Raw genomic sequence first — 22280 nt, 5'->3', positions numbered from 1 at the left:
GCAATTTAGCGTGGCCAATTCACCTAACCTGTACATCTTTGGGTTGTGGGGGCGAAACCCACGCAGATACGGGGAGAATGTGCAAACTCCACACGGACAGTGACCCAGGGCCGGGATCCGAACCCTCACAATTTTTAAAAGCACAAGTGAACCATGCCGTAGAGAACTCAGCCCCGTCGGAGGTGGAGAATCGCAGAGGCCATGGAGAGTACTGGGTCGGCCCGCTAATGACATGTAAACTGTGCCGACTGTATGCGTGGAGTGAATGAATTGAAGCCGTTTTTGAGGTGCCGAAGAATCGTGATTTGGCGTCAAATCGACCGCAGTGGGAAGCTAATGTCCGCTCAATCGCGTCGCCCATGGAGAATCCCACCCCAGATATCTGGATCTCTTCAGCTGTTCGTGACATGTTATAGTCACTCCAAACAAGGTGCACTTTCTGTGGTTTGTAATTGAGTTAAGTTCCCTGTAAACAGGCTGAGATCATAACAGGTACTGAACCTCAGGACGGCTCACTGGAACTGGGTGCGGCTGGGTTGACTGGGAGGTGACCAGCCCGGCTGCAGCTTATTTCTGTCTGTTTATTTCCTCTGTGTCACTGGGCGGAGCTCACACATCATATGATCGGTAGTATTATGCAACATTCTGCAGACGCCGGCTCCAGGCTGATACTGTCAGTAAGCAGCAACCCCAGCTCTACACACACACACACCATTGCGATTTCTCCTGACTCGGCACAGACTGCATTGGGATTTGTACCGGCATTTCTATGTTGACATGGTGAGTATATTTAGTGGTGTTAAAGAAACGGGTTAATTCGTGTCAGAGACGAGACACAGAGGAATAGGAAATAGATTATAACAAACTGAAAATATTTTAACTCACTAAACTTCTATAAATAACAGTTTCAGCTTCAAAATCGGCAACGTTTTTAGACCCCCAAACAAGTTCCATTTCTGACTGGGACAAGACATCTTCGAAACTTACACACCGAGTGACTACCCAGCACAGCCCGACCCCAGCTCAGCCCGATCCCAGCTCAGCCCCATCCCAGCTCAGCCGGATCCCAGCACAGCCCGACCCCAGCTTAGCCAAACCCCAGCACATCCCGATCCCAGCAAAGCCCGATCCCAGCTCAGCCCGACCCCCAGCACAGCCCGATCCCAGCTCAGCCGGACCCCAGCTCAGCCCGATCCCAGCACAGCCCGACCCCAGCACAGCCCGATCCCAGCACAGCCCGACCTCAGCACAGCCGATCCAGCACAGTGAAACCCCAGCTTAGCCCGACCCCAGCACAGCCGGACCCCAGCACAGCCCGATCCCAGCACAGCCCGATCCCAGCTCAGCCGGACCCCAGCACAGCCCCATCCCAGCTCAGCCCGATCCCAGCACAGCCCGACCCCAGCTCAGCCAGACCCCAGCACAGCCCCATCCCAGCTCAGCCCGATCCCAACTCAGCCCCATCCCAGCACAGCCCGACCCCAGCACAGCCCGATCCCAGCTCAGTCCCATCCCAGCACAGCCCCATCCCAGCTCAGCCCGACCCCAGCTTAGCCCGACCCCAGCTCAGTCCCATCCCAGCTTAGCCCGACCCCAGCTCAGTCCCATCCCAGCACAGCCCGACCCCAGCACAGCACCATCCCAGCACAGCCCCATCCCAGCTCAGCCCGACCCCAGCACAGCCCGACCCCAACACAGTGAGACCCCAGCTCAGCCCGACCCCAACACAGCCCGATCCCAGCTCAGTCCCATTCCAGCTCAGCCCGAACCCAGCTCAGCCCGACCCCAGCACAGCCCGACCCCAACACAGTGAGACCCCAGCTCAGCCCGACCCCAGCACAGCCCGATCCCAGCTCAGTCCCATCCCAGCTCAGCCCGATCCCAGCTCAGCCCGACCCCAGCACAGCCCGACCCCAACACAGTGAGACCCCAGCTCAGCCCGACCCCAGCACAGTCCGACCCCAGCACAGCCCGATCCCAGCTCAGTCCCATCCCAGCTCAGCCCGATCCCAGCTCAGCCCGACCCCAGCACAGCCCGAGTTGCTGTCTTGTGCCCTTTCCCATTAAGAGGCTGTGGGGCTCCACAGGGAGATGCACAAAGCTGCACTCTGAGTTTTAACAGGGCTGAGAGGCGGCAGGGAGTCTGGGGACCAGAGTTTCACTGGTTGCTCGGCCAGGTAGCCGGGGTTTGGGGGGGGGGGGGGGGCGGGGAGGTTATTTTTTTGCCCTGACTGTTATCATGAGGGGGAGTGCGGTATGTTAGTGGATTCCTGGGGCCCGTTGTCCAGTGCTGACATGTCTGTTCCTGTCCCTGAGCTCACTAAACATGTCCAGGCAAAACCCAAACTTGGACATGACTCACTTCCCCCATAACAGAACAGAGGGTATGCACCTGTCACCCACTGCTCAACAACCACAGGACCCTTACCCCCGTCCCCCACTGACCCTCAAACCCCACTCCCCCATCCCACTGCCCCTCTCCCCCCCCCATCCCCACCACCCCTCTACCACCATCCCCACCACCCCTCTCCCCTTCCCTCCCCACCGCCCCTCTCCCCATCCGCACCACCTCCCCCACCCCCCCTCCCCCCCATCCCCACCACCCCTCTCCCCCCCATCCCCACCATCCCTCTCCCCCCCATCCCCACCACCCCTCTCCCCCATCCCCACCACCCCTCTCCCCCACATCCCCAGCACCCCTCTCCCCCCTTCCCCACCACCCCTCTCCCCCATCCCCACCACCCCTCTCCCCCATCCCCACTACCCCTCTCCCCCATCCCCACTACCCCTCCCCCACTCCCCCATCCCACTGCCCCTCTCTCCCCCCATCCCCACCACCCCTCTCCCCCCCATCCCCGCCACCCCTCTCCCCCCATCCCCCATTGCCCCATCCCACCGCCCCTCTCCCCCTCATCCCGACTGCCCATCATTGGTCCAGTTTTGCCTGGACATGTTTAGTGAGCTCAGGGACAGGAACAGACATGTCAGCACTGGACACCGGGCCCCAGGAATCCACTAACATACCGCACTCCCCCTCATGATAACAGTCAGGGCAACAAAAATTACCCAGAAGGATGGCCCCCACCATCCACCATGGGGGGGGGGGGGGGGGGGTGGGGGGCGGGGAGGTTATTTTTTTGCCCTGACTGTTATCATGAGGGGGAGTGCGGTATGTTAGTGGATTCCTGGGGCCCGGTGTCCAGTGCTGACATGTCTGTTCCTGTCCCTGAGCTCACTAAACATGTCCGGGCAAAACCCAAACTTGGACATGACTCACTTCCCCCATCACAGAACAGAGGGTATGCACCTGTCACCCACTGCTCAACAACCACAGGACCCTTACCCCCGTCCCCCACTGACCCTCAAACCCCACTCCCCCATCCCACTGCCCCTCTCCCCCATCCCTCTCCCCCCCATCCCCACCAACCCTCTCCCCACCACCCCTCTCCCCCATCCACACCACCCATCCCCACCCCCCATCTCCTCCCCATCCCCACCACCCCTTTCCCCTCCATCCCCACCACCCCTCTCCCACTATCCCCACCAACCCTCTCCCTCCACCCCTCTCCCCCCATCCCCACCACTCCTCTCCCACTATCCCCACCACCCCTCTCCCCCATCCCCACCATCCCTCTCCCCCCATCCCCACCACCCCTCTCCTCCCATCCCCACTCCCCTATCCCACTGCCCCTCTCCCCCCCATCCCCATCACCCCCTCCCACCCATCCCTGCCACCCCTCTCTCCCCATCCCCAATTGCCCCATCACACCGCCCCTCTCCCCCTCAACCCCACTGCCCCTCTCCCCTCCCATCCCCACCACCCCTCTCCCCCCCATCCCCACCACCCCTCTCCCCACCACCCCTCTCCCCCATCCCCACCACCCCTCTCCCCCCATCCCCACCACCCATCGCCCCCCCAACCCCACCACCCCTCTCCCCCATCCCCACTACCCCTCCCCCACCCCCACCACCCCTCTCCCTCCCATCCCCACCACCCCTCTCCCCCCATCCCCACTACCCCTCCCCCACTCCCCCATCCCCACCACCCTTCTCCCCCCCATCCCCACCACCCCTCTCCCCCATCCCCACCACCCCTCTCCCCCCAACCCCTCCACCGCTCTCCCCCACATCCCCTCCACCCCTCTCCCCCCATCCCCACCACCCCTCTCCCCCCATCCCCACCACCTCTTTCTCCCCCATCCCCACCACCCCTCTCCCCCATCCCCACCACCCCTCTCCCCCATCCCCACCACTGTCTTCCCCCCCATCCCTACCACCCCTCTCCCACCATCCCCACCACCCCTCTCCCCCCATCCCCACCATCCCTCTCCCCCCATCCCCACCACCCCTCTCCTCCCATCCCCCACTCCGCTATCCCACTGCCCCTCTCCCCCCCATCCCCATCACCCCTCTCCCACCCATCCCTGCCACCCCTCTCTCCCCCATCCCCAATTGCCCCATCCCACCGCCCCTCTCCCCCTCATCCCCACCGTCCCTCTCCCCCTCATCCCCCGCCATCCTTCTGGGTAATTTTTGTTGCCCTGACTGTTATCATGAGGGGGAGTGCGGTATGTTAGTGGATTCCTGGGGCCCGGTGTCCAGTGCTGACATGTCTGTTCCTGTCCCTGAGCTCACTAAACATGTCCAGGCAAAACTCAAACTTGGACATGACTCACTTCCCCCATAACAGAACAGAGGGTATGCACCTGTCACCCACTGCTCAACAACCTCAGGACCCTTACCCCGTCCTCCACTGACTCTCTCCCCCACCCTATCTCCCACCACCCATCTCCCCCTCATGCGCCATGCCTCTGCCCCTCTCCCCCTCATTCCCCAGACCTATGCCCCTCATGCTCCACACCTATGCCTCTCTCCCCCTAATGCCCCACGCCTATGCCGCTCATGCCCCACGCCTATGTCTGTCTTGTCCTACACCTATGCCCCTCTTGCCCCACACCAATGCCCCTCTCCCCCTCATGCCCCACACATATGCCCCCACTAATCCTCTCCCCATCATCCCTTACACCTACCTCCCCACCCCCCAATCCCCACACCTACCCCCTGCCCCCCTACCTCCATGTCCCCTCAACCCCACACCTACCCCCTCTCCCCCTCACTCTGCTCCCTACCCCTCTCACTCCAGTTGTCTCTCTCCTGGTTATACCTGTCACACTCTCGGAGAATTGGACATGGTCCTGGGGCTGTGGTTTGTTCATTCCATGTGACATGGTTGCAGAGAATAAGTCAGGAAGTGTCCAGTGAAGAAGTGGGTTGGGTTTTTTTTTGTGCGGACTCAATGTGGACTTCATACTCACATTATTGACTGAGAAATCTGGGTATTTATCACCTGGGAATGAGAACAGAACTAGATACGGTTAGAGTGAGGCTGCGAAGGGGGTGGGTTCTGGATTGGGATAGTGCTGGAATAGGGTTGGGAAGGGAGTGTGTATTGCACACTCGCCATTCCCTCTGCTGTCCCGGGGAAGTGAACCGTATTGTAAACCTACTCTTTACAAATCCAAGCCGAGCAATGCTGAAGTGCAACGTTCCTCTTGCAAGCCACCCGATTGGATCATATTGAGTTATATTGAGCAACACACAGGGTGGTGGAGGGTGTGGATCTGACTCATTGTCCTGTCATTCTGCTCAAACTCATTTCATTGGGTGTCACCAAAGGCAATTATGTCATCTGCACCCCATCCATTATCTCTCTCATTTAGTCTGTGTGTGAGTATCTCTCCTTGCGTGCATCTCTCTTTTTCTCTTTATCTATCTCTCTGTCACCATCTCTTGCTCTCGATCGGACGTCTCTCTTTCACTCTCTCCCTCTGTCAATCTCATTTCCTAGTTCTTGGATTTTTCCACTTTTCCTCTGCCTGCCTGTTTGTGCATCTCTCTCTCTGTCTCTCAGTTCCATTTTCAGTTTCTCTCTTTTGCTCTCTCAGTTCCTTTCTATTCACCCATCAGCTGTTGCCTGGCTGAAAGTGAAACCTTGAGTTTAGTGTGGCTGCCGGCTGGTGAGCTTTGATTGCGAATGCCACCTCATCAATTGTCAATGTAAACTGACCACCAAAATCAAAAATCAGTCCGTTTTACCCGGGTGTATTTTCCAGAATGCAAACCGGGCTCTTCACACCTGCTCTGTGTTTGTCCTGACCATATTCCATTATGTCATTCAAAAAGAAACTGACATTCCTGGCTCACCCCCGGCGCAGACTGGCAGTCTGGCTCCCCCCCCCTTCCCCCAGCACAGACCAGCAGGCTAACTCACCCATCCTTCCCCTGGCACATACCAGCAGCCTGGCTCGTCTTGCCCCCCCCCCCCCTCCTCCCAGCACAGACCAGCAGGCTAACTCACTTCCTACAGCACAGACCAGCAGGCTGACTCACCCCCCCCAGCACAGGCTGATTCCCCCCCCCCCTCCCCAGCACATACCAGCAGCCTGGCTCGTCTTCCCCCCCTCCTCCTCCCAGCACAGACCAGCAGGCTAACTCACTTCCCTCAGCAAAGACCAGCAGGCTGACTCACCCCCCCAGCACAGGCTGATTTACCCCCCCCCCCCCCCCCCCCCCCCCCCCAAGTACATACCAGCAGCCTGGCTCTTCTCCCTCCTCCTCCCAGCACAGCCCAGCAGGTTGACTCACTCCCCCCAGCACAGGCCAGCAGGCAGACTCACCCTCCCTCCCCCTGGCGCATATAAGCAGCCTGGCCCTTCTACCCCCCCCCCTCCCAGCACAGACCAGCAGGCTGACTCACTCCTCCCAACACAGACCAGCCAGCTAACTCACCCCCTTCCCCACCCCCCGGCACATACCAGCAGTCTGGCTCTTCTCCCCCCCCCCTCCCAGCACAGACCAGCCAGCTAACTCACCCCCTTCCCCACCCCCGGCACATACCAGCAGTCTGGCTCTTCTCCCCCCCCCCCTCCCAGCACAGACCAGCCAGCTAACTCACCCCCTTCCCCCCCCCCCGGCACATACCAGCAGTCTGGCTCTTCTCTCCCCCCCCCCCTCCCAACACAGACCAGCCAGCTAACTCACCCCCTTCCCCACCCCCCGGCACATACCAACAGTCTGGCTCTTCTCCCCCCCCCCCCCCCCTCCCAGCACAGGCTAGCAGGCTGACTCAACCCCTCCCCCTCCCCCCGGCACATACCAGCCGTCTGGCGCACCCCTGGGAACTGGCTTGCCAAACAGCGCAGAGCAGCACTTTGGGTATATAATGGTCCTGCAGTCAATGTGTGTGACGTGTATGAATTTTTGTTCTTGTGATGTTCAGGATGAAGCAAAGTCTCTTCCCATTGAAGTGTGGCAAATGATGGTCAGGAAGCCTGGGAAGGTTTGTCGGAATCTCTTTGGCCCTGTGAATCGGGAGCAGGTACATACTGACTTTCGGACTGAGTTGAGGAACGGGCTGGTCACAGCCAGGAACCGCTGGGCCTTTGACTTTGAAGAGGACCGACCTTTGCAGGGGGCCTTCCAGTGGGAGGCAGTGCCAAGCCGGGAGGTCCCACATTTCTACAGATCCTCGGTGCACGGGGTTCCTCAAAGAGAGCTCCTGAATCCACTGGGAGGTGAGGCTGATGAGAGGAAAGTGTCTCCGCAGCAGGATCCAAACCCACACCACAAACCTCACAACCGCAAGAGGAAACAAGCCATTATCACAGGTAGGAGTCACTCCTCATAACCCCATTGGGAATGGGTCACATGAGGGGAGCTCACAGACACTCTTGTGCTGAATACCCACCTCAAAACCACTCCAAAAGTTCTTCTTCCTAACTCTTGAAATCAAGACCTGTAATATGGACTCCAGGTCCAATTCATTGATCCCAAAACCATGGAATCAATAGATCTTAGGGTATGAAGAAAATTGGGGCAAAGATGGAAAATAGAGTTGAGGTATAGATCAGCCATGACCTAATTGCTTGACGGCTGAATGGCCTCCTGCTGTTCCCGTTGTTCCCCAACCCCTCTCCCTGGTTAACAATTCCACTGTGCATACTGTACCTTCAACCTGTTTAAAGGACCTGATGGGGCTCCCTGGGTAGATGCACTGAATCCCGTTGGAGCAAAGGTCACTTGTCAAAGGTCAGCCTGTGCCAAGGGGTCAGTTATACCCCAGCACCTCCTATTGTGTGCCTGTGTCCCAGAGGCATCTACAGGTTCTGTCAGGGTTGACATCCTGAAGAGGAGTTTCAGGCCTCTGGATTCTAAATCCAAGTCATAAGGTTAACAGGAGCTGATGTGACTGGACGGTTTCCAGCCACATTCCCAGGAAACAGCTCTGTGGTGAGCAAGCTGTGTGGAATTACCAGTCTTTGTTCCGGATTGGGATAGTCATTATTGTCTAACCTGACACCTCCCTCTCTCCTGAAGTACCAGGGTCTCACCCATGGGACCTGTGCCCTTGCACAAGGACAGCAACTTATGAGAAGTGGGTTGGTGGGAGCTGATGTGGTAGAGGTAACGTTGGAGCAGTCTGGAGCAGCTCAACCATGATCTAATGGAATGGTAGAGCAGGGCCTGAGGGGCTTGACAGCCACTATGGGCTTGTGTTCCTAACTGCGAGTACGATAATTTTGTGTCTGCCAGCTGATTGGCAGCAAGCTCCTTGAGCAAGTCCAGTCTGAAATCCTGCGCACACCCTGATAACCATTTGATGTATTTTTCGACTCCTAATAAGGCAATGTATTACCCAGTTCGGTTGTAACTAGCTGCTAACCATTCCTCTCTGTTTCTGCCTGTAGATTTCTACGTACTGAAGAGAAGGTTCAGGTCCCTAGATTCTGAGCCCAAACCGTAATGACGACTTGAGATGATGCCACTGAGTGGACTGCGGCCATGCTTCCTCCCCCCCCCACCGCCCCATTGTTCCCTGGGAAACACTGGGCCTCTGTGGCCGGATGTCTGCCCTGCAGATTTATGACTCTTTGTTCTGTTACTGGGACAGTCCATCAATTCTTCAGCATCTAACCTGACTGAAAGGCCTGTCTCCCTGAATTGCATCACCATGGTCTCTCCTTGGCCTATCATACTCTTGCCCAGGCTGCTGGGCCTTCTGTAACCGTGGAAACCAGGACCTGTGGAAACATTCTCTTGGGAGCAAGATTCCATTAACAGTCAATGGGTAGTGTCGTGAGATGAACTGTTTCAAAGTCCCGACAAAGCTAACTCTCGCTGGCCTGAACTCCATGTGTCTTGGACCATGTGGGACTAGGGTTTCAGGAGAATGAGCCACTGCACTTGTAACTCCTGGATACAATCGGAGTGCAGATAATGGGCATCTGTCATTTCCATATTGTGTGAAAGGAGAGATAGGATTTGGGAATGGCAGTGTGGTGGAGCAGGTGGGGGGGGAGGAGTGGTGGTGGTGAAAGAGTGAGGGAATGTGTGAGAGAGAAGAGTGTTGTGAGGGGATGGTGAGAGAGTAAGGAAAATGGGGGGGGAGTGAGAAAGAGAGTGTGAGGGAATGGCGGGGTGAGAGAGTGTGAGGGAATGGGGAGAGAGTGTGAGGGAGTCTGAGAGAGGGACTATGGAGAAAGGGATTGAGTGAGGGTGGAAGAGAGAGGGCATGTGTGAGTGAATAAGCGAGATGGGGAGCATGAGTGAGAGAAATAGGACACATGATGAAGCGAGCTACAAGAAATGTGTGACTGAATGGGAGAGAGGGAGTGTGTGAAGAATGAGAGAGGGAGATTGTAAAGAAAGGATAAATAGTAGTTGCTGCTGATCTCGAGATAAGCACAGATGATTCTGCCCAGCTGTACATATAGGAGTACTCCATGTGTATTTAGTGTGTACAATGTAAACACAGCATATTTATTAGAAGAAAATTTCAAATATTAATACATTTAAAAAGGTTTGAAATTGCACAACTTGGAGTTAAAAACTCCTGGTATCAATGATAACACTGCTTTGGACCTTTAATCTCTGTAGCATGTTGGATTGCAAATTCTGGTTAATCGTTGATCATGTGACAGCTGTAAATGTTATAGAATGCACTGTATAAAAGTTGGATCTTTATTGATTAACTTTGCTTTGGGTTTGTGCCAGCAGCAGTTGATAGGATCAGTGATTGATACAGAACAGAAGGAGGCCGTTCTGGCCATCACACCTGTGCTGGCTTTTTGAAAGAGCCATCGAATCAGTCCCTGCACTTCCCCGACATTCCTTCAATTTGTTTCACTTCTTCAAGTATTTATCCAATTCACCGTAAATAGTGCTTCCACCATCCTCTCGGGCAGTGCAACCCAGACCAGTGGTGGGCAACCTGCAGCCCATAGAATCATAGAAAGGTTACAGCACAGAAGGGGGCCATTCTGCCCATCTTGTCCATGACAGCCCAAGGACACCCAGGTGCCCTTTCTAATCCCACCTTCCTGCACCAGGTCCATAGCCCAAAGAGGCACTGTGTGGCCCACAAGACATTTTTAAACTGGTGTTACACACAGGGTTGTCACGTTCTGTTAGATTCCATTTGCGTAGTTTTTTTTCCGACCAATATGACTGAAGTGATTCACATGTAAGGCGAGGATACGTGAAGTGCTGATTACTCACAACATTGACTGTGAGAGCCGTGCTCTCCCTCTGTGTCCAAAATATAAATATTTATTATGTTTCTACAACTTGAAATTGATAGTTCTATTAATATATGAATGATTAAACATTTTGCATAACTTGTTATGAAATATACAGCGTGCATTAAATGTATTTAATCCTATTCATGGGGTCATGGTTCGTAAGCAACCCCTTGTGGCCCCCTGAGATGACCCACTCACTAGCCTAGGTTGCCCTTTGCAGTTCTGAGGTGGGATTCTCCATTAACGGTCGGCAAAATCGTGGCAGGCACCAATTTGACGCCAAATTGCAATTCTCCGTCACCTCAACAGCAGCGTCGATGCATTCCGGAACTCACGTACAGTAAACACTGTTTGCTTGTCATTAGCGGGCCCGACCCATTATTCTCTGGGGCCTCCGCGATTCTCCGCCTCCGATGGGCTGAGTTCCTGGCGGCGTGGTTCACTTGTGCTTTTAGAATTTGTGAAACCGGTGTGGCGGCTGCTGAGGGGGAGAGATTGGGGAACAGAAATTGTCCAACATCGCCATAGTTTGCTGACAGTTATGATGCTGGCCGGGGGCTTCTTCCAGGGCCGGTGGGGAGTAGCTGGGGGTGGCCAGGAGGTGGGCTGTGGTCTAGGGGTGGATGGGCACAGAACACCACTGCCTCAGCCGGCAAGGCAGCCATGCAGCGGCGCACAGCTCTAATAGCCCACTGTGAACTTAGTGCCCCCACAGGGCAAACCCTGCACCCCCCCACCCCCCGGTGCCCTCTGGCCCCAGCGGCCCCATCAGCTGTATGGGCATGCTCCAGCATAACCAGTGCCACCTTGTTGGCTGAGATGAGTGTGTGTGTGGGGATTGTAACGTGTATATGCGGTTGCAGCTTGTCAGTCTCCTGAGTGTCAATCATGGACCCAGCGAATCCAGCACCATTTTCATTGGCATCGGTTATGTTCCACGCGCCACCAGTGCTAGCCCCTTTAATAGTAGCGGAATCGGGCCAGGTTTGCCGCCAGTTTTTCTGCCGTGAAAGTCCACAAATTCGGCGTTGGCCTCAGCACTTATTCTCAGAAACGGAGAATCCCGCACATTGATTCTAACACTTTGCCTTTTGCGTATAAAAAAAAAATGTTCATGCCCCAAGAGGAGCAGGAGTAAACTATTCTCAGTGACAATTGATGTCCAGAGTTCACCTTTAGAGAGCAACCCCACTAACCTTAACACAAGCTTGTTGAAAAGAAAACCCACACGTGTGGGTCTATGAAATCACTTGCGCTGTTACTCGAAAGCAAAACTGCACTGCAACCAACCTCAAAATGAATGCAGCAGATGTACTTTATGTACTTATGTACTTATGTTATGTACTTTAATTGTGCACACTGTGGGTGCTGGAAGGAGGGGTGAAGCAAGAGGAAAGAAAAATGGATGAAATATCAACATCAATTTGTGAGAATATAAAAAGCTAAATACAAAAGTGTTCCAAAACAGGCCATTATCTACAAAGAATTACAAACTAGGTTCCCATGCTGATGATAGCCGTAATGAACGGCACTGTCAAATGGATTGCATTACAATAAAATCTGGAAAATTTGAAAATAAATCTACATGCAACAAATCAGTGAGCAAGGATAGTAAGGTTTAAAGTGTTTGTGAAATGTCATTATACCAACATCTTTCACATTGCACAGTAACAGGTGTGTTTATGAATGCCAAGATTTTACTCATGTTAATTTATCAAATTACAAACCGATTTTTTTACAGAACATCAAGTATTTTAAGTCAAAGTTTATGAAATTATACAGAAAAAAGTTTGTTAAAAAAGTTTCGAACAGTAGCCTACGTACATATAGCTATTTGGTGACTGAGGGAGTTAGGTGAAGAGGGAGTAAGGTGCTCCTTACATTTCATTTCCTATATTTATCAAAGAGCGTGAGGGAAGCCAGGAGTTTAGAGTACAGCTGACTGGAAGCAGAGTCGGAGGGCGGAGGTCCAGTTGGTCTACGGGGCAGCTAATTCTGTAAAGTAAGAGGGGATGGAGGCTAGGGCAGTTGCATGCTCCTCCTGTAGGATGTGGGTGGTGAGGGATACCACTGGTGTCCCCACTGACTATACCTGCGGGAAGTGCACCCAACTCCAGCTCCTCAGAGACCGTGTTAGGGAACTGGAGCTGAATGAACTTCAGATCATCCGGGAGGCAGAGGGGGTTATCGAGGAGAGTTACAGGGAGGTAGCCACACCTAAGGTACTGGACAAGAGTAGCTGGATTACAGTTACGGAAAAGAAAACTAACAGGCAGACAGTGCAGGGATCCCTCGTGGCCGTTCCCCTTCAAAACAAGTATACCGTTCTGGATGCTGTTGGGGGTGATGACCTACTGGGGAAAGGCCCTAGTGGCCAGGTCTCTGGCACTGAGTCTGGCTCTGGGGCTCAGAAGGGAAGGGGGCAGAATAGAAAAGCAATAGTAATAGGAGATTCAATGGTTAGGGGAATAGATAGGAGATTCTGTGGTCGCGAGCGAGACTCCCGGAAAGCATGTTGCCTCCCGGGTGCCAGGGCCAGGGATGTCTCGGATCGTGTCTTCAGGATCCTGAAGGGGGAGGGTGAGCAGCCAGAAGTCTTAGTGCACATTGGTACCAACGATGTAGGTAGGAAAAGGGGTGCGGAGGTAATAAACAAGTTTAGGGAGTTAGGCTGGAAGTTAAAGGCCAGGACAGACAGAGTTGTCATCTCTGGTTTGTTGCCGGTGCCACGTGATAGCGAGGCTAGGAATAGGGAGAGAGTGCAGTTGAACACGTGGCTGCAGGAATGGTGTTGGAGGGAGGGCTTCAGGCATTTGGATAATTGGAGCGCATTCTGGGGAAGGTGGGACCTGTACAAGCAGGACGGGTTGCATCTGAACCAGAGGGGCACCAATATCCTGGGCGGGAGGTTATCTAGTACTCTTCGGGAGGGTTTAAACTAATTTGGCAGGGGAATGGGAACCGGATTTGTAGTCCAGCAACTAAGGCAGCCGATATGCAGGACGCCAAAGCACGTAGTGATGCAGTGGGGAAAGTAACACTGACAAAGGAGAGGCAAGGAGATGGGTTGAAGTGTGTATACTTCAATGCAAGAAGCATCAGGAATAAGGTGGGTGAACTTAAGGCATGGATAGGTACTTGGGACTACGATGTGGTGGCCATCATGGAAACTTGGATAGAAGAGGGGCAGAAATGGTTGTTGGAGGTCCCTGGTTATAGATGTTTCAACAAGATTAGGGAGGATGGTAAAAGAGGTGGGGGGGGGGGGGTGGCATTGTTAATTAGAGATAGTATAACAGCTGCAGAAAGGCAGTTCGAGGGGGATCTGCCTACTGAGGTAGTATGGGTTGAAGTCAGAAATAGGAAAGGAGCAGTCACCTTGTTGGGAGTTTTCTATAGGCCCCCCAATAGCAGCAGAGATGTGGAGGAACAGATTGGGAAACAGATTTTGGAAAGGTGCAGAAGTCACAGGGTAGTAGTCATGGGTGACTTCAACTTCCCAAACATTGAGTGGAAACTCTTTAGATCAAATAGTTTGGATGGGGTAGTGTTTGTGCAGTGTGTCCAGGAAGCTTTTCTAACACAGTATGTAGATTGTCCGACCAGAGGGGAGGCCATATTGGATTTGGTACTTGGTAATGAACCAGGGCAGGTGATAGATTTGTTAGTGGGGAGCATTTTGGAGGTAGTGACCACAATTCTGTGACTTTCACTTTAATAATGGAGAGGGATAGGTGTGTGCAACAGGGCAAGGCTTATAATTGGGGGAAGGGTAAATACAATGCTGTCAGACAAGAATTGAAGTGCATAAGTTGGGAACATAGGCTGTCAGGGGAGGACACAAGTGAAATGTGGAACTTGTTCAAGGAACAGGTACTGCGTGTCTTTGATATGTATGTCCCTGTCAGGCAGGGCAGAGATGGTCGAGTGAGGGAACCATGGTTGACAAGAGAGGTTGAATGTTTTGTTAAGAGGAAGAAGGAGACTTATGTAAGGCTGAGGAAACAAGGTTCAGACAGGGCGCTGGAGGGATGCAAGATAGCCAGGAGGGAACTGAAGAAAGGGATTAGGAGAGCTAAGAGAGGGCATGTAAAATCTTTGTCAGGTAGGATCAAGGAAAACCTCAAGGCCTTTTACACATATGTGAGAAATATGAGAATGACTAGAGCAAGGGTAGGTCCGATCAAGGACAGTAGCGGCAGATTGTGTATTGAGTCTGAAGAGATAGGAGAGGTCTTGAACAAGTATTTTTCTTCAGTATTTACAAACGAGAGGGACCATATTGTTGGAGAGTACAGTGTGAAACAGGCGGGTAAGCTTGAGGAGATACTTGTTAGGAAGGAAGATGTGTTGGGCGTTTTGAAAAACTTGAGGATAGACAAGTCCCCCGGGCCTGACGGGATATATCCAAGGATTCTATGGGAAGCAAGAAATGAAATTGCAGAGCCATTGGCAATGATTTTTGCGTCCTCGCTGTCAACAGGGGTGGTACCAGGGGTTTGGAGAGTGGCGAATGTCGTGCCCTTGTTCAAAAAAGGGAATAGGGATAACCCTGGGAATTACAGGCCAGTTAGTCTTACTTCGGTGGTAGGCAAAATAATGGAAAACGTACTGAGGGATAGGATTTCTGAGCATCTGGAAAGACACTGCTTGATTAGGGATAGTCAGCACGGATTTGTGAGGGGTAGATCTTGCCTTACAAGTCTTATTGACTTCTTTGAGGAGGTGACTAAGCATGTGGATGAAGGTAACGCAGTGGATGTAGTGTACATGGATTTTAGTAAGGCATTTGATAAGGTTCCCCATGGTAGGCTTATGCAGAAAGTAAGGAGGCATGGGATAGTGGGAAAATTGGCCAGTTGGATTACGAACTGGCTAACCGATAGAAGACACAGAGAGTGGTGGTGGATGGCAAATATTCAGCCTGGAGCCCAGTTATCAGTGGCGTACCGCAGGGATCAGTTCTGGGTCCTCTGCTGTTTGTGATTTTCATTAACGACGTGGATGAGGGAGTTGAAGGGTGGGTAAGTAAATTTGCAGATGATACGAAGATTGGTGGAGGGCGGCACGGTCTGAGTCCGCCACCCGAGGTTCCCGATGATAGATATGTGGTTAGAACTACGGCGTCAGGAACTCGGCCAGTTACACTTGGAGAATCACGGGGGCCGGGGGCCTCTGTCAATGGCCCCTACCCACGCTGCGTAGACCATGCGCGCGTGATTCGCAACGATTCGCCAGGGGCCGGAGAATCGCTTTAGTGGCGCCCGTTACGATTCCCGCGTGAACGCCCATTCTCCGTTCCCACGCCGAACGCGATTTCAGCACAGAGGCTAGGAGAATATCACTCCATGTTTTCTCTAAGAGGGTTGAGAGTCTGCGGAGGCTGGGTCAATGAACATCTTTAAGAAGAGGTAGATAGATTCTTGACGGACAACAAGGGGTCCAAGGTTATCGGGGGGGATGGTGGTAGTAGGCAGGACATTGGATCAACCATGGTCTTATTGAGAGGTGGAGCAGGCTGGAGGGACTGAATGGCCTCCTGCTGCTCCTATTCTGGAGAGGTTAATATTAGTATTCTCCTTCTCAAGCCTGTTCCAGCATTCAATGAGATCCTGCCTCAGCTCCACCTTCCAGCACACTTCCCTTGATTCCCTCAGCATCCAAACTCCTTTCACTAATCTGTGACTGGAAGAGAGTCAGTGACATCTTTCACAGTTCACTGTGATAGATTATTCCAAAAATTCACAAACCTTTGAGTGAAGGAATTTCTCTGCGTCTCAGTCCGAAATGTTCAACCCCTTATTCTGAGACTATGCCCCCTGGGTCCTAGACTACCCAGCCACAGGAAAGGTGCTCCCAGCATCTAGAGAAAGCAGTCTGCTTGATTAGCACTCTAACCGCCACCTTAAACATTCACTCCCTCCACCACTGACGCACAGCCACAGCCGTGTGCACCATCTACAACACGCTCTGCAGTGACTCACCAAGGCACCTCGGGCAGCACCTTCCAAACCCACAACCATAATTATGTAGAAGGGCAAGGACAGCACACACATGGGAACACCACCACCTGGAAGTTCTCCTCCAAGTTACTCACCACCCCGACTTGGAAATATAATCGGCCGTTCCTTCATTGTCACTGGGTCAAAATCCTGGAACTCCCTCCCTAACAGCACTGGGTGTACCTACACCATATGGGCTGGAGCTGCTCAAGAAGGTAACTCACCACCACCTTCTCAAGGGGCAATTTGGGATGGACAATAAATGCTGGCCTAGCCATTACACCCATATCTCAGGAAATAACTTTTAAAACTCTACATTGTCTAGCCCCATTGTCTAGCATTGCACATATTTCAATGAGTTTCACCCCTCATTCTTCCAAACTCTGGCAATATCGGTTTAGTTCACTCAATCTCCTCTCACAGGACCACGCCCTCATCCCAAAGCCAGTCTAGTGGACCTACAACATACTCCGTCTCATCAGGCATATTCTTGCTTGGATAAGGAGACCAAAACTGTATACCGTCCCCTCTCGAGATTTTCTCAACCACTTTCATCTCTTCACAACCTTTCTGCAATTAGAAATAGTTTCTTTATTTTTCTATCCATCAAGATCAAAGCTCCATGAGTCAAATCTCCCCGTAATTGTCCCACTTCAAGAAGGACAACTTCTGATACACCACTCTCTCCTCATTTACTGTTACATTAGCCCCATCCTCTTCTTTACCTACCAGACTGTGCAAGGATGTCTGAGGGTGAGGAGAGAATCTGTGAAGGTTGGAGAGTGACAGCCTGGGAGAGGGAAAAATGAGGGTGGGGAAAGAGGGGAAAGTGAGTTTCTGGGAGGGGATAGTGAGGTTGGGGGATGAGAAAGTGAGGTTGTGGAGGGGATAGTGAAGGTTGGGGGAGGGAAAGTGAAGTTGAGAGGGAATAGGGAGAGTTGGGGAGGAAAATGTGAAGCTGGGGAAGGAATAGAGAGTGAAGGTTGAGGGAGCAGCACGGTAGCATTGTGGATAGCACAATCGCTTCACAGCTCCAGGGTCCCAGGTTCGATTCCGGCTTGGGTCACTGTCTGTGCGGAGTCTGCACATCCTCCCCGTGTGTGTGTGGGTTTCCTCCGGGTGCTCCGGTTTCCTCCCACAGTCCAAAGATGTGCAGGTTAGGTGGATTGGCCATGATAAATTGCCCTTAGTGTCCAAAATTGCCCTTAGTGTTGGGTGGGTTACTGGGATATGGGGATAGGGTGGAGTTGTTGACCTTGGGTAGGGTGCTCTTTCCAAGAGCCGGTGCAGACTTGATGAGCTGAATGGCCTCCTTCTGCACTGTAAATTCTATGATTCTATGAGAGGAAAGTGAGGTTGGGGAGGGGATAGCGAGGGTTGGGGAGGGGGTAGTGAGGGTTGAGGGAGAGGAAAGTGAGGTTGGGGAGGGGATAACGAGGGTTGGGGAGGGGAAAGTAAGGCTGGGGAGGGGATAGCGAGGGTTGGGGAGCAGATAGTGAGGGTGAGGGAAGGGATAGTGAGAGTTGGAGAGGAGGTAGTGAGAATTGGGGAGGGGAAAGTGGGGTTGGGTAGGAGATAGAGAGGGTTCTGAGGGGGGTAGTGAGGGTTGGGGAGGGGATAGTCGGGGTTGGAGGAAGGGAATTCAAGGGTTGGGGAAGGGATAGTGAGGGTTGGGGAGGGGACAGTGAGGCTGGGGATGGGATAGTGAGGGTTGGGGAGGCGATAATGAGGGTTGAGGGAGTGGAAAGTGAGGCTGGGGAGGGGGTAGTGAGGGTTGAGTGAGAGGAAAGTGTGGCTGAGGAGGGGATTGCATGGGTTGGGGAGGTAATAGTGAGGGTTGGGGAGGGGATTGCGTGGGTTGGGGAGGGAATAGTGAGGGTTGGGGAGGGGATAGTGAGGGTTAGGGAGGGGTTAGCAAGGATTGGGGAGGGGATAGTGAGGGTTGGGGAGGGAATAGTGAGGGTTGGGGAGGGGATAGTGAGGGTTAGGGAGGGGATAGCAAGGATTGGGGAGGGGATAGTGAGGGTTGGGGAGGGGATGGTGAGGGTTGGGGAGGGGATAGTGAGGGTTAGGGAGGGGATAGCAAGGATTGGGGAGGGGATAGTGAGGGTTGGGAGGGAATAGTGAGGGTTGGGGAGGGGATAGTGAGGGTTAGGGAGGGGATAGCAAGGATTGGGGAGGGATAGTGAGGGTTGGGGAGGGGATGGTGAGGGTTGGGGAAGGGAAAGTGAGGCTGGGTGGGGTATAGTAAGGAAGGGGCAGGGCAAGGTTCGGTTCGAATCGCTTATTGCCACGAGTAGACTTCAAATGAAATTACTGTGAAAGGCCCCTAGTCGCCACATTCTGGCGCCTGTTCGGGGAGGCTGTTACGGGAATCAAACCGTGCTGCTGGCTTGTCTTGGTCTGCTTTCAAAGCCAGTGATTTAGCCCAGTGAGCTAAAGAGCTAAACAGGGAGGGTGGCAGATTGGAAAGAAATGCAGGGGGCGGGAGAGCAGGGTAGAAGGAAAACTTGGGCATGTGGAGAGTGGAAAAGGAGAGTTGGCGGAATCGATCAGTCAGAGAAAATGTGAGGTGGAATGTGTTTTTAACTAACCCATGGTAACCTTGAGATCCTCAGTCAGAGCTGATCTGTGCTTGGATTTCACACGTTAAAACCAGCCCAGACCAGCCTGTGCCAAGCCCGGAGATTGTACAAAGGACAGCAAGCTCAGTGTTTGCGGAACTGTGCACAGGGCACACCCTCAACTCAGATCAGCGGCAACATTTCCAAACCACCGTCCTGGGCTGGGACTTGGAATCCTTTTCAGAAAGGCTCAGCCCGAAGGATGTTAGTGCCAGAGGCTATGTGGCCAAAGTTGTGTCAGAGAGTCAATGGCAGACAGTGGGGGGGCGACGGAGAGCGGGTGGGGACTGGCAGTGGGGGGTGATGGGGAGGGTGGGGGAAAATGGAGCAGGAGAGTGGAGGGAGCGTCAGTATCAGGAAACGATGTGGGAAAAGAAAATGAAGTCAGCACCAGGGAACATGTTTAGGGACAGCATGGTAGCACAGCGCCAGGGTCCCAGGTTCGATTCCCCGCTGGGTCGTCACTGTCTGTGCAGAGTCTGCATGTTCTCCCCGTGTCTGCGTGGGTTTCCTCCGGGTGCTCCGATTTCCTCCCACAGTCCAAAGATGTACCAAAGATGGATTGGCCATGATAAATTGCCCCCTAGTAATAAAAAAAAGGTTAGGTGGGGTGATAGGGTGGAAGTGAGGGCTTAAGTGGGTCGGTGCAGACTCGATGGGCTGAATGGCCTCCTTCTGCACTGTATGTTCTGTGTTAATTGGTGAGTAGCTGGTGGGTTATTTTTATTTCATTCTGTTGAATTTAGTTTGTCAAATCATGTCAGCACGGGGTTTGCACATCCTGTCACACGTGAGAATTCAGCACATTTCTCATGTCCTGGACAACCACATATATAGTAAGTGTCAGGATCAGTAGCATATGTTATTGGAGTAGGAATCTGGCAGTTCAAACTAATCTTCCAAATGGTTATGAGTTCAAATCCCACCATAGCAACTGGTGGAATTTATATTCACTTAATAGTTAAATCTGAAATAAAAAGCTAGAATCAGTGATGATGATCACAAAACTGCCAATTGTCATCAAAGCCCACCTGGTCCACGAATGCCCCTTAGGGAAGGAAATCTGCCATCCTTACCTGATCTGGCCTACATGTGACTCCAGACCCACAGCAATGTGAATCTTCACTGGCCTCAGTTGGCACTCAGTTGTTTAAACCACTACAAAGAGTTTTTTTAAATTTAGAGTACCCAATTCATTTTTTCCAATGAAGGGGCAATTTAGAGTGGCTTGGAGGGCCGAAGGGCCTGTTCCTGTGCTGTACTTTTCTTTGTTCTTTGTTCTAATCCACCTACCCTGCACATTTTGTCTTGTGGGGGCAAATCCCTCTCAAACACGGGGAGAATGTGCAAACTCCACACAGACAGTGACCCAGAGCCGGGATCGAACCTGGGACCTCAGCGCCGTAAGGCCACCCTGCTGCCCTCACTACAAAGAGTTGAATAAGAATAAAACTGGATGAATCTCTGGGCATTAGAAGCAGCAAAGGACCATGGTGCCCATTCACCACGCCAACCCTTGAATTGTTTGGGAGCACACAACTTGAGAGATGCTGAAAAAAAAGAGATGTCTTGTCGAAGCCTTTTGTCTTGCACTCATCTGGGCATTCACAATGCAACAATATTTCTCCCTTGGTGGTCTTGTGAATTGCCCTGCTAATGCAAGATTCAAAGCTGCAACAGAAAATGTCTTTCTTCAACAATACATTAACATCCGGGAGAGTTGTCTCACAGACACATCAAGTGACAGGCTGACATAGCCATACTCACGGAATCAGACCTTACAGACAATGTCCATCACCATCACCTTCTCTGGGTACGCCCTGTCCCACCGGCAGAACAGACCCAACAGAGATGGCAGCGGCACAGTGGTATACAATCGGGAGGGAGTTTCCCTGGGAGTCCTCAATATTGAATCTGGACCCCATGAGGTCTCATGGCACCAGGTCAAGCATGGGCAAGGATACCCCCTGCTGGCAGGATGTAGCAGGACCGTGTAGAGTTTTGTTGTTTGGGATTGCTTGGAGTTGAGGTTGAGGATCGGCCATGATCATATTGAATGGCAGAGCAGGCTCAAAGGGCTGAATGGCCTATTGCTGCTCCTATTTCGTATGTTCGTATAGCATGTTGCTTCTGCTGTTTAGCATGCATATAGACCCGTGTTGTAGCTTGACTAGGTTGGTATTTCATTTTTCGGTTTGCCAGGTGCTGCTCCTGGCATACCCTCCTACACTCTTCATTGAACCAGGGTTGATCCCCTGGCTTGGTGGTAATGGTAGAGTGGGGGATATGCCGAGCTATGAGGTTACAGATTGTGGCTGAATGCAATTCTGCTGCTGCTGATGGCCCACAGCGCCTCATGATGCCCAGTCTTGAGTTGCTACATCTGTTCCGAATCTATCCCATTTAGCACGGTGTTCGTGCCACACTAAACAATGGCGGGTATCTTCAATGTGAAGATGGGACTTCGGCTCCACAAAGAATATGCGGTGGTCACTTCTACCGAGACTGTCATGGACAGATGCATCCATGGCAGGCAAGTTGGTGAGGGTGGAATCAAGTATAGTTTTCCCTATTGGTGGTTCCCTCACCACATGCCGCAGACCCACTACAGCAGTTATGCCCTTTAGGACCTGGCCCTCGATCAGTAGTGGTGCTACTGCACCGATAATTGCCAGTAAGACCATCCCCAACAAGAGAGAGAATCTAACTTTTGCCTATTGACATACATTCGCATTACCATCGCTGACTCCTTCACCATCAACACCCTGGGGTTTACCCTTCATCAAAAAGCACATCACATTTGGGAGGGAAGTCCTGTCATAGACAGCTGCCAATCCGATTGGCCGATAGCTCTCCAACCCCTGGATCAACAGCATTGCAGGGGTCAGAAGGCCATGGATGGGGTTGCGCATTGCGGGTGATCATGGTTTTGGTGGAGAGGCCTGAAGGGGAGAGGAAGATTGTGAGCCAACTGGACCTTAAATGGGGAGTGGGGGATGGGGGGGGGGGGGGCACCCAACTTCAGAAAGAGGCTTCTGAGGGATATCCTCCCCCCCCCCCCCCCCCCCCCCCAC

The 22280-nt window shown here is 52.9% G+C and overlaps 1 protein-coding gene across 1 annotated transcript; it reads left to right on the top strand.

The window, feature by feature from the left end:
- Window positions 1-652: 652 nt before the first annotated feature.
- On the top strand, window positions 653-10688 carry LOC119978870 (cyclin-dependent kinase inhibitor 1-like). Its single transcript, XM_038820778.1, has 3 exons — window positions 653-780; window positions 7280-7667; window positions 8748-10688. Exons 1-3 carry the CDS (start codon window positions 778-780, stop codon window positions 8801-8803), a joined length of 447 nt encoding a protein of 148 aa, XP_038676706.1. The 5' UTR covers window positions 653-777; the 3' UTR covers window positions 8804-10688.
- The last annotated feature ends 11592 nt before the right edge of the window (window positions 10689-22280 follow it).

This window comes from Scyliorhinus canicula, chromosome 15, assembly GCF_902713615.1.
Source record: "Scyliorhinus canicula chromosome 15, sScyCan1.1, whole genome shotgun sequence".
In the NCBI taxonomy this organism is placed as follows: domain Eukaryota; kingdom Metazoa; phylum Chordata; class Chondrichthyes; order Carcharhiniformes; family Scyliorhinidae; genus Scyliorhinus; species Scyliorhinus canicula.
The sequence above is the reverse complement of the archived record's forward strand: the minus strand, read 5'-3'. Positions and strand labels throughout refer to the sequence as shown.